Genomic DNA, 11,863 nt, shown 5'->3' on the forward strand with positions numbered 1-11,863 from the left:
TTTACCAAAATGGTGGAAAATAAATGTAAGTTGATAGAAAAAAATTATTCCAGGCAATTTGAAATCCACTCCTATCTCCTTCGAGATAAGTGTCTTCTTCTAAAAGAAAAGTTGATGCTATGGTATGGGGTCACTTCCGTCACTTAACATTAACAAAGAAAACTGGTCCTTGTTTACAATTATAGTTAATCATTTACTGTTTTTCCCTTTCTTCTAGAGTTAATCAGAGGAATATCCATTGTCAACTTAATTTTTAATACACTTAAAACTTTTACTTTTTAAAATGTAATTATTTTTTTTCAGGGATTGAATTAAAATATTTAATCTCTTCAAACACATACATAAGCTCACTTGCAGTCAGAGTGCATAAAATTTTACTGTTTAGCAAACTTCACTGTTGTGCATGGTTTCCTCTCTGGTTCATACAACTCGTGTGGCTTTTCTTTTTTCTTTCTTTTTTTCCCCCATTCATATTACCTTTTATTATATCCATCATTCCATTTTTCTTTCCTATTAGAGTGAAATTGGACACAGCCCTCCTCCCGCCTACACCCCCATGTCAGGAGTAAGTATTTCACAATCAACCTTCATCTTTTAGGATTTTTGGTCTTTGCTTACCATGTTTCCTCTCTCGTTTCCCCATAATTTCCTCATTTCCCCTTTGCCAACAGTGAGTTAAGAATTTGCTGTAGACTGTCTAGCTGCTTTTGTAGATATATTTTGTTTCCATAGATAATCCAAAATTGAGATATCACACATTAGTAGTAGCTTTTGATTTTTACCTGGGCTCAAAATTTGTGCTTCTAGGTGAGAAGGCTAATTTTACTTCTACGGTTATAGGTTGTGCGATATAAAGTCAGAATCTCAGTGGTGATTGTCCAGTTAGGTACTGAAGACTCAAAGTCCTGGTAACTACAGAACAGAATGCAGTAAGGAACTGTCATCACCCAAATGGCATCACCGTGCTTCTGTTCTTAATGGCAACTGTCTATAATTAGTGATGTTGCTACTTGTCATGAAAATTCACTTGGAATTTTATATCAAAAATGGGCAATGGGGGGGGGAGGAAGTGAAATACGTTTTATTAGATCATGTGGTAGGTGCTTAGTAAAATTAAAATACTGTATATAGTTTCAAATTGTTTTCCATGATTTAATTTTTAAGAAAAATTGGAATTTGGGCTGTTTTTAGTCTATAAATCAAACCCATTAGCCAGTAGTGAAAATAAGGTCAACTAAAAAAGAAAACTGACATTTCTCTGAAAGACAAGCTTCCATATCCTTTGGTTTTTAACATTCATTTTTTTCCAACTGTTCCTAACAATACCTGTTGTCCACACGTGTCTCTGCTGTTGACAGAACCAGTTCGTGTACCGAGATGGGGGTTTTGCAGCAGAGCAGGGTGTGCCTGTGCCCTACAGAGCTACGACCAGCACCATCCCAGAAGCTCCAGTTGCTCAGGGGGCCACAGCTGAGATTTTTGATGACTCCTGCTGCAATGGCACCCTCCGCAAGCCAGTGGCACCCCACGTCCAAGAGGACAGCAGCACCCAGAGGTACAGCGCCGACCCCACAGTGTTTGCCCCAGAAAGGAGCCCAAGAGGAGAGCTGGATGAAGAAGGTTACATGACCCCTATGCGAGACAAACCCAAACAAGGTACAAACAGGATGTTCAGGAATGATTGCTAGTCTACATTCACATCCATCAAAATAAGCAAAGTATAGAGGGGATATTGCCAAACCACTGGACTATGCAACATCTGTGACCCAGAAAAGACCTCAGCTGCTGCCATTCAGGTCACACTGTCTGAACCAGCAGCATCCACAGCAGTTATGGGCTTTTTACAAATCAGAATCTCGGGCCCCACTGGATAGGAGCCTGAATTTTAACAAGATCCCCAGGTATTTTTTAACACGATCAAGTCTGAGAAGCACTAACCTAAACGTACCTTTGTTGGAATATTTGAAAGAGATAGTGTATCATAAGCTTTCAGAACTATTGTTTTATTGCACTTCTTGTGCAGATCGTAAAGACTGGTATTGTTGGCCAAAGTGTCCAAAGCTTTTAATGACACCAATAAAAGGTTTGGTTGATTCATTAAAATGGTGTCATTAAAATGACCTAGTTTGTTATTACAGGAGATTATGATTTCTTCTATGACACATTTCAAAAATTAAAGTTCTAATCCTGCATATACTTATATGTATACTATCACATCTTGAAAATATTCACAGGGTGTGGTTTTACAAAGCACAGCAATAACATTACAATAGTTCCTTCTTATCCACAGTTTTGCTTTCCATAGTTTTAGTTACCCATGGGGAACCACAGTCTGAAAATATTAAATGGAAAATTTCAGAGGTAAACAATTTGTAAGTTTTAAAGCATGTGCCGTTCTGAGTAGTGTGAGGAACTCTCATGCCACTCTGCTCTGTCCCACCCAGGATGAGGATCCATGCTGTGTACACTATCCACTCATTCGTCACTTAGTACCTGTAGGTTATCAGGTCAACTGTCTCTGTATCACAGTGCTTGTGCTCAAGTAATCCTTATTTTATGTAATAATTTCTGCAAACTGTAAGAGTAGTAATGCCGGTAGTTTGGATGCCAAAGAAAAGCCATAAATGCCTTCTTTAAGTGAAAAGTTATGTTTATATAGGAAAAAACAGTGTATATATAGGGCTCTGTACTGGTCACACTTTCAGGCATCCACTGGGGGTCTTGGAACGTACCCCCATGGAATAGGGGGGACTATTATACAAGGTTAGTGGTAGAAATATTAAACACCCAAATCAAGTAACAGTTCCATTTGGAAAAAGCCTCTTTCCTTCTACATCAACAGCATCACAAAAAAGAGGAGATTGATGATTGTTGTTAAAAACTGATGATCCTGTCTCAGCATCCTCAGTGTCAACAGTAAACTCTATTTTAAGACGCTGTATGAGCACCCATTATGTCCTGTAACATATGGCTATATTCACTTTTATAAAATGCAATTTAGGGACCCTTAAGTACATATCGTAAATAGCCTGTTAAAATATATACATCTAGACATAGAGAAGTATTCCTTTTATATGTTTATGTTATAATATATGATGTTTATGGTAACCCAGTAGTGACACAAATACAGGCTTTCAGAGGATTTGGCAGATCCCCCTGAAAGTAGACTATTCTCTGGGAAGATTCTCAACTCAGCCACAGAGTTACCCCTCTATGTATAACTGCTACACAGGTTTGCATTAGGATCATAGGTAGATTGAATTAAGAAAAGGTAACATAAATCTTTAAAGGGAAAGGCAAATCAGCCATATGGACTTACTGTAGAGCATCCCCAGATTTTGCCTCTGGACACTAAGAGACCAAATTTCTCTAGAAGGATGTTCTACTCGAGCTTAGTTCTCAGACAGTAGAGCATTTTAGTATAGACATTCCTATACTCTCAATTAAGAAGTTCAGGAATGTGGTAAGAAGAAACAATTTCTGGTTTCCTTATAAATTTACTTACATATTTTTCTTAAAATGACAGTAGCTTTGAGCCCCTTTCAAATTAAAACATTTTATCAAAGGTGAAGTTCACCCTACTCCTGTAGGGGCAATAACGAAAACAGTGCAGTAGAACAAGAGAATTACTCAGTAGGAGTTAGAAGATCTGAATTCTAGCAGTTCTGCAATTGCTAATCGTACCCTTGGTACATTATTGAATCCCAGTCTTCTGTCTATGAAGCTGGAAAGATACAGCTTGCACTTGCTCTTTCACAGGGTTGATGCAAGGATGAAATGGGAGTGCCTTGCAGACTGTGAACCGTAATTCACGTATATGATGATGAGATGTTCATTACTCTGTCTTCACTTGCATGCGATGCTAAATACTTAACTATATGCAGTAGGCCTATATCCAGGGGGAAATAACCCTGAATTGATGAGATTTTTCTCTCAGTATGTCAGGCTAAGCATGGAAGATAGAAAGTTTGCTTCAGAATGGTGACGTCTCAACAAACAAAATAGGAATGGCTGAAGTGTCATTTTTGTACTAAAAGACAGGACATAAATATGGTCTACGTATTTGGATACGTGTCTATATAGAGTCATCTTATAGAGGGGTGAGATTAAACTTGAGGAAAACATTAATTAGCAGCATTTAAAAAAATGCTGGGCCAGTACCCATTTTAGATCAATTGATTAGATTGAATCATACAAAATAGACACTAATTGACCATTTTCAACCTACAAAAAAGTGACATTTCATATGATTCAAGCTAATGGCTTGCTATTTTGTGATTTTTGTCAACCATTGGAAATTGTTATACTTTATTGTTAAGCATATGTATTGTCAAGCAAGTCCTTTTAGAAGCATGTGAGATGTCTGCCAGATCTGTTTTATGAGTTGAGGGTTTTTTTCTTCCTAGATGTTTCCTTTCCTATGTGTAAAGCTCCCTGGAGAACATCTCTAATCAAATCCTTGTTATCTAGACAGACACCTCAGTAAACCAGTGCTAGCCTTTCACTTCATCTACTGATCTGGGAGTGGAATTCAGCTATAGACATTTTGATTTTTCCAGCATCCTTTAAAAAACTCTGATTTCTCCACATTTAAAGGCTATTTAACTCCGATAGGTTGTCTTATCTTCCAACATAAGTTATTGACTGTTAGGAAACAGAAGCACTTAAATAACTGGCCCCATGTGTAGGAGAGGCAGATGCGAGCAGAAGGAAAAACAACCACCTAAGCGACAGGACAGTGTGGGCGCCTCGCTCTGTCCTAACCACTTTTGACCCATTTACTCTTTTTGTATGCCAGTCGCAGTCAACAAAAGCGTTCGGTGAGAATCCGTGGCTTGATTGTTCTGAACAAAGGAGCTGAGCGTTCTGCACAACCTTGCCCGCTGACCGTTTTCCAGGCCGCCGATGCTAACTGATGTTCTCGTGTCCCCTCAGAATACCTGAACCCTGTGGAGGAGAACCCTTTCGTTTCCCGGAGGAAAAACGGGGACCTTCAAGCTCTGGATAACCCCGAGTACCACAGTGCCGCCCCCGGTGCCCCCAAGGCGGAGGAGGAGCACGGGAAGGAGCCCCTGTACCTGAACGCCTTCGCCCAGGCGGCGGGCAGCGCCGGGCTCCTGAGGGGCAGCGCCCTGCCCGCGGCCGGCCGGGCCAGGAGGGCCTTCGACAACCCCGACTACTGGAACCACAGCCTGCCGGCCCGGAGCAGCCTGCAGCACCCGGACTGCCTGCAGGAGTGCAGCACAAAGTACTTTTATAAACAGAACGGACGGATCCGGCCCCTCGTGGCAGAGAACCCCGAGTACCTCTCCGAGTTCTCGCTGAAGCCAGGCCCTGTATTGCCCCCTCCACCCTACAGGCACCGAAACACTGTGGTCTGAGCCCGGCGGTGGCTCCAAAGGGGACAGACGCCCTCTCCGGCTTCCCCGCCACCTTCCTTTCCCTGCAGGCCCTCCTCCTGCTCCCGAGGCCAGGAGCTTGGAAACCCCCCAGGGGAAGGCCCGGAGAGGCGAGGAGAGTCCTGTGCTTGCCTGACTTGAACCCCAGAAGGAAGGACTGAAGGCGGAGGACGGGAAGGGCCACCCTGTGTCTTCACGGCCCTGCGTGGGCCGGCAGGAGGCAGGAGCGGCCAGGGAACCGGCCCACACGGGGCAGCGCTGCCTGCTGTCAAACTCGTTTTCAAATTCTTTTCCTTCTCTTAAATTTCTTTCTGTTTCTTTCAAATGCAGAGTCTTGAAAGACCCACGCCATCTGTCCCTGTGCGCAGGAACCGATGTGGACAGTTTCAGCGCCCCTGGAAGCCCTCATGAGCTTTCCACTGGAACAGATAAAAGGGGCATCTTTTCTCGAACGTGTGATAGTCACAGAGGGAGAATCCTGCTTCTTTCTCCAGCTGTTTCTATCCTGACAAGCCAGGATGACTAACGCAGCTTTCAGAATTTTTGAAACGACATCAAAATTATAACTAGTAATTATCTTTGGAGGGCTTTCTCGTTTCTGTTTGTTTTTTTTTCTGTTCTGGTTTTGTTTCGTTGTGCTCTGTTCTTACCCTCCCGTTATGTTACTTTCTTCACGACTTTTGGCTTTAATTTCTAATTGCAAAGATTTTTTACATCAGAGCTTCTTCTATGTCGCTATAAATGGACAGAAATTTAAAAGAAGATTTTAATATAGTGAAATGGCCACTATTTTAAATACACAGTCTTTAAAATTAGAAAGGGAGGCCAAGATATTAGTCAAATGTAGCATCAGATCCAACTTTTGTGTCTTACACCGTTGACTCTGTAGCCCCGCATTCCTTTACACCCCTCAGTGTTTTTTCCTCCATAAATGACAGTACTTGAGAGGCAGTTGGTGATGTTAAAAAAGAAGGGAAACAAAGAGACAGTTCTGTGTGGCTCATGAAAACTACTGACATTTTCAGGGGTAATCCAATGTGGAATCCATTGAACTGGAAGAAACACACTGGATTGGGTATGTCTACCTGGCAGATACTCAGAAATGTAGTTTGCACTTAGACTGTAATTTTATTTGTTCTTTCTGAACTCCATTTTGGATTTTGAATGAAGCAATATGGAAGCAACCAGCAAAACAACTAAAGTACATTTTTTAAAAAGTGCTAAGAGAAAGAAAGCCTGTGGAAATACCAAACCAAGCATATTAGGACTTTGGAACCCAGGGATTATGGTGACAGGGCCAGCATGTTATCTACATGTGATATCACATTTGCTACGCAGGGGAAGTTGTCCAGTTCGTATACTGCATATTAAGGAATGCAAGTAAGGATTGGCTTGAATTCCATGGAATTTCTAATATGAGACTTTATTTATATTAAGTGGAAGGTAACTCTTTGCACATAAATTGGTATCATAAAAAGAAACACAAACATTCAAAGCTTATAGGTAGGTCCTTGGGTCAAAAATTGTAAATAAACTTAAAAAATATTCTCATGTAATTATTTTAATATCCAACATACTAGTCTTTTGATACTTTCTATAATAACTTTTTCTCAAACACAGCATCCTAGTTCTAGAACCATCTTTATGTATTGTTTTTAAAAGAATACCTGCTGAGTTGAGATGAGCAATGGGAACAAATGGTAGGAATGAGTCTCCAGGAAAAGGGAACCTCAGGTCAGTAATTAGGAAAATTGGATATGTCTCTCTTTTCTAGGAAAATCTTCCCAAAGTCATTTGGACTTAAAAATATTTTTTTTCTAATGTTAACATATTAGGATCAAAATTTGAGTCTATCACCTAAAAGAAAGCAATTAGACTAAAAATCTCCAATGGTGAACTAGAGTTTAGAGGGGAACAAACACACAAAAAAAAACAAAACAAAAAAACCACAAAAAAACAAAGTGTGTTTCTGCTTATTTTGCAAATGTAAATCCATTAATACCTTCCACTTATTTTTTTCAACTGATATTTATTTAGAGTTTCCTAAAAGCACTGTGTTATGTGGAGAATACCGAGATAAATGTAATATTATTCCTAACTTAAAATTGTAGTCTAGATGGATTTGGGATGACGCTTGAATTTGTGTATTTGAAGAAGAAGATTACATGAACTTTTTGTAAGTAGTCATCATAAAATCACTTGTTAGTTAAAGGATCTCCAGTGAACTCATTTGGGACATGAATGAAAGATCCTACAAGTTACTGAGGTTGACAGATAGGTTAGTTTCAATGCTATCATCTAAGCACAAACCGGTCTATAGAAGGATATTGCATCACTGGCTTGTTGGCCTGATCTGGATTCTAACTTGACTGTTAAATCAGCAGTTGATGTTGGTCTTTGGCCAAGAGCCTGGGAGGCATTGGGGTTGGCTTCATCCTAAGTTATGAGAAGTGAGATAAGGTAAAAGAGTGAGGAAAACCAAAGAAGATCCTTTCTGGTAAAATTCAACCATAAATTTCCCAAGAATAATTCAGAGGCCGCAGCCCAACAGCTCCGAGCCTTCTTACCTGTTCAGTGGAGTCTCTAGGAAAAGGGGACCTCGCACCAGTACTTAAGAAAATTCACATATAACCCTCCCCTCCTGGATAATTCTATACCAACTCAGCACTGACAGCACCCTTGTTAGATACTAGAACTTTATTGATTTTTTTCTTCTCATTTACAACATTCATATGTTTTTACTGGGATATGAAAAGCACAATAATTTATTTTGAAGAAGGAATAAAAAATAACTTTTTTACTGTTTAGGTAATAGAAACGTATTCAGTGAATATAATCTCCTTCATCCTAAGAACACAAGACCCTTGGACACAGGTAATCTTCCACTAATAACGAGGTAGGTGCGAGTATAATCCAAAATGACCCAAAATGTTTCACAAGAGCTCCACTTTATTGTTCCTTCTAAATGACTTCTGTAGTATATAGTTGATTTCAGTTGTTTTAGGGTTTCTCTTTTGTTTTATTTTTGTCCCCCCAAAAACATATTTCAGAGTGAATGAGAAAGAGAAAAAAAAATCCCGTTTGTTCCAAAGCATAACCTGTTCAACCCAGTGGAGTGAAATTTTAAAATGCCAGTAAAAGCCTGACAAGTGCATTGGAATATCATGTTCCAGAGGATAAATGTATCAGTGCAAATGAGCAGAATCAATTAAGTAAATTTGAGGAAAATTAATATTAAAATTGCACAAACTATATTTTTTAAATCACCCAATTTTGTAGTCTATACCTATCTTGGGGGATCCTATTTTCAAGCATGAAAAAACTGTATAATTATAAGTTTGTTTGAAGAAGTAGTTCTTAGACAGGTGAGCAAAGATGTTCTCTAAACCAGGGTAGACCCAGAACCACAAAGCATCCTGTTCCACGCAGAGATGCTTGGAGTGCTGAGCAACAATTGGTTTTCCAACTATTAGTAGCACAGGTTAGGATGAGAGTTCTTTCTCAAGTAATAATCCTGAAATAGCATTAAAAAATGCAATACTCAAATTATATTAAAAGGTACAAAGTAAAAATATGGGGTTCTTTCTTAGTATATCACTAAGAATGACTGATTATCTGTAGCTTGAGGGAAGAAAGAGTATTCTTCTAAGTGGTATAATGTGTGTTAATAGCTTGTAAAGGCGGGACATGGCATGAAGGTCATGAATACTCCCAAGGCCGAGGACAGACCTTTAAAAGGGCTGTGAGGTTATGCTGCTAGATGAAGTCAGAGGGGCTGTCAACGTGCTTCTTGAAGTTTCGAAAGTGAAAATCAAAGTTCAGTTGTTTAAGCCCGACAGGGAAGGATGTAAATACGAGTTTTTCTAGCTATCTAATCTTTATTTCAAAACTCGAATTATTCATCCATCTATAAATGTTGATTATTTAACTAGTGTATGTAGTTCATAAGGTAATAGAGAAGGTGATCATGAAAGCATGTATATAACTGGGCAGACCATGGTAACGCTGTAAGATGTAGATTTAGTTAGGTTATCAGAAGTTAAATGATTTTAATATTATTAAATAAATTAAACTAGAAAATTAACCACAAAATAAAAATGTAACAAAATAAGATGCAGGATATGAAAGTGTAGGATGGGTTTTGCATAGTAAAAAATTACTTTACCATTTAAAATTGTTATTTGTTAGGTTTAGCTGAAAGTAAGCATGTAAAGAGCTGGTTCCACTTGTGAAAACTTGCTTTAAAGCACTACAATTAATTCTACAATTAATTTTTTTCTCATACACTTATTCCTTTACCTTTGAAAAAATGTATTAAGTGTGAAGAGAAATTTTTAAAATTTGTTTTGCAAACACCACCTTGAAGAGTTGAACAGGCAAATATGTTGCTTATGACTTTGAGAGGTCTCCAAAATGAAGTCAGGAAAATGTAAATGTTCTATTACCTTATGCAGAGACAAAGAATGAGTGGTGCCATTTAGTAAACAAACAAGACATTTAATTTGTGATGTGTCCTTTCTTTTTCCATGACACCTCCTGTTTCCAAAAACAGACCAAGGAATTAGTTAAGAATAGTCTGATAAATAAATGCTAAAACAAACATTTCAAACTGCTGTATCTCCGTTATTTTGGACTCTAGTTAATAGACTGATGATTTGTACTATGGCAGATAAGAAATCTAGGTATATAAGCTGCTAGTTGTTAAAAAACAAAACAAAACAAAAAAACATACAAATTCACTCCTGTATATGCTGTGGACAGAGAATCCTGCTGTGCCTCTCTTTGTATATATGGTTTTTGAAGGACAGCCTTGTACCCATGTAGACACATAAAGGCAGACTCACCTCTTCTAATTGCCATTTGCTTAAGAAAGAATAACATTATAGAGATAGACCGGGTATGATTTTAAAATACTAGGATCAGTGGAGACCTTGATGTTACAGTGGGGCCAGCTTTTATATTTCTGGGCAGAATTAATATAATTTTCTAATCCCAGAGATGCCTTTGAGAGCGTAGTTATCTACAGTTATAAACCCGAAGCTGTTGTGCGCACTGTGTTGGGTCAGGAAAACCTTGTGTCTCTGTGGACAAATGGCTTTTAGCACCATGGGCTGCTTTTTTTCTGTTCATTAACAGAGAAGTCCCCATAAAACAACAGAAATTTTAGACACCGTTTAAGTCCCCCTGATTTTGTGGGGTTGCAGAAATGTAGGATATGTCATTTTTGCAGACCCCTGCCTCACGCCTTCCTGGCCAGGTGATCATTTGGGCAGAAGAAAACGCTTCTCTGGTCATGAGCTGAAAAGACCCTAAGCCCCAATTTCGTGGGGGTATTCACATGCTTTCCCTGGAAAATACTCTTTGACAGTTTTACAAATGATTATCTTGTTATGAATCACAGAAAATTTAATTTCTCTCTGGACCTTAGAGGAAAATACCCTTATTTCTTTTCCTGTTGGCACAACCACCTGCATTGTCTCCACTCCACCGCTCCAGTTTGGAGTGGTCCTGATGCTGTACCTCTCTTAAGCCATAGTGGATCTCTGAGGTCCCACGCCCTGCTTTGTGAGACAATGACTTAGCCTCTGCTCTCAAATGCCTGACTTTTCCATAGAAGATCCTAGCAATTTGGACATTATTTGAATTATTTGTCAAGTAAATTACTGCACAGAGTATACTTTATGATATCAAAATGTTTCCTTCATGTTTTTCCATGAAGATCAATTTTTTTACTATGCCCTTCTCTGTAGGAATTTGAGGTGAGTCAGCCCTGCGATGAATCCTGAAACCCATATGGGCACATGCCCTTGGTAGGTCTTAGATTTAATCTTTTCATGGAAACCTTACATATCACTGAGAAGTTAGTTTTGCCAGCACATTAACTTATTTACTTTATTTATCTTATTTTATTCCTGATCTCAAATATTTTATAGCTGCTGTATTTTTTCACAAATGAAGAGTCTTATTATGATAAAGGTAAAGGCTATTCAGCTTCGAGAACCACGTGTAACCCTTTGTTGGTTCATTCATCCATCTAAGAAATATCTAATGAGTGCAGTTTCACTGTAATGGAAATTCATGTTGTCTACTAGGTTGCCATTCTTTCTCTACTTTCGCTTTTTAAGGACATTTTTCTTTCAAGACTCTAATGAGTTTTACTCATATCATGAGACATGGTTATATTTGTACAAATTTACAAATATAAGAAAACAAAGTTTCATACCTGTAGGCAATAGTCTAATTTGTCCAAACCACTTTGCCTTTACTGCAGTTTTTATCCCTGATTTGTAAATGTTTGCCCAGCCTGTAGCCTTTTGAAGGAAAGCAAATCATACCTCCTATATATTGACATAACGTGGTTTTTGAATCTCATTTCCAGATTTTTCAGTTAACGAAGGGTTGTACTTTATCCCTAATGTGAAAGTCATTTTCCTGTATATTTCTGGATCTCTCAGGGGCTGGGA

At 38.8% G+C, this 11,863-nt stretch overlaps 1 protein-coding gene across 1 annotated transcript in view; it reads left to right on the forward strand.

The window, feature by feature from the left end:
• The window catches only part of ERBB4 (erb-b2 receptor tyrosine kinase 4), a 796,211-nt gene extending 790,830 nt beyond the window's left edge, over window positions 1-5,381 (forward strand). The window contains exons 26-28 of the mRNA XM_016196749.2: window positions 518-565; window positions 1,359-1,656; window positions 4,936-5,381. Of these exons, the coding sequence (XP_016052235.2) occupies window positions 518-565; window positions 1,359-1,656; window positions 4,936-5,381 (792 nt within the window). The remainder of the gene's footprint in view (window positions 1-517; window positions 566-1,358; window positions 1,657-4,935) is intronic.
• The last annotated feature ends 6,482 nt before the right edge of the window (window positions 5,382-11,863 follow it).

This window comes from Miniopterus natalensis, chromosome 8 (assembly GCF_054644295.1).
Source record: "Miniopterus natalensis isolate mMinNat1 chromosome 8, mMinNat1.hap1, whole genome shotgun sequence".
NCBI classification, from domain to species: domain Eukaryota; kingdom Metazoa; phylum Chordata; class Mammalia; order Chiroptera; family Miniopteridae; genus Miniopterus; species Miniopterus natalensis.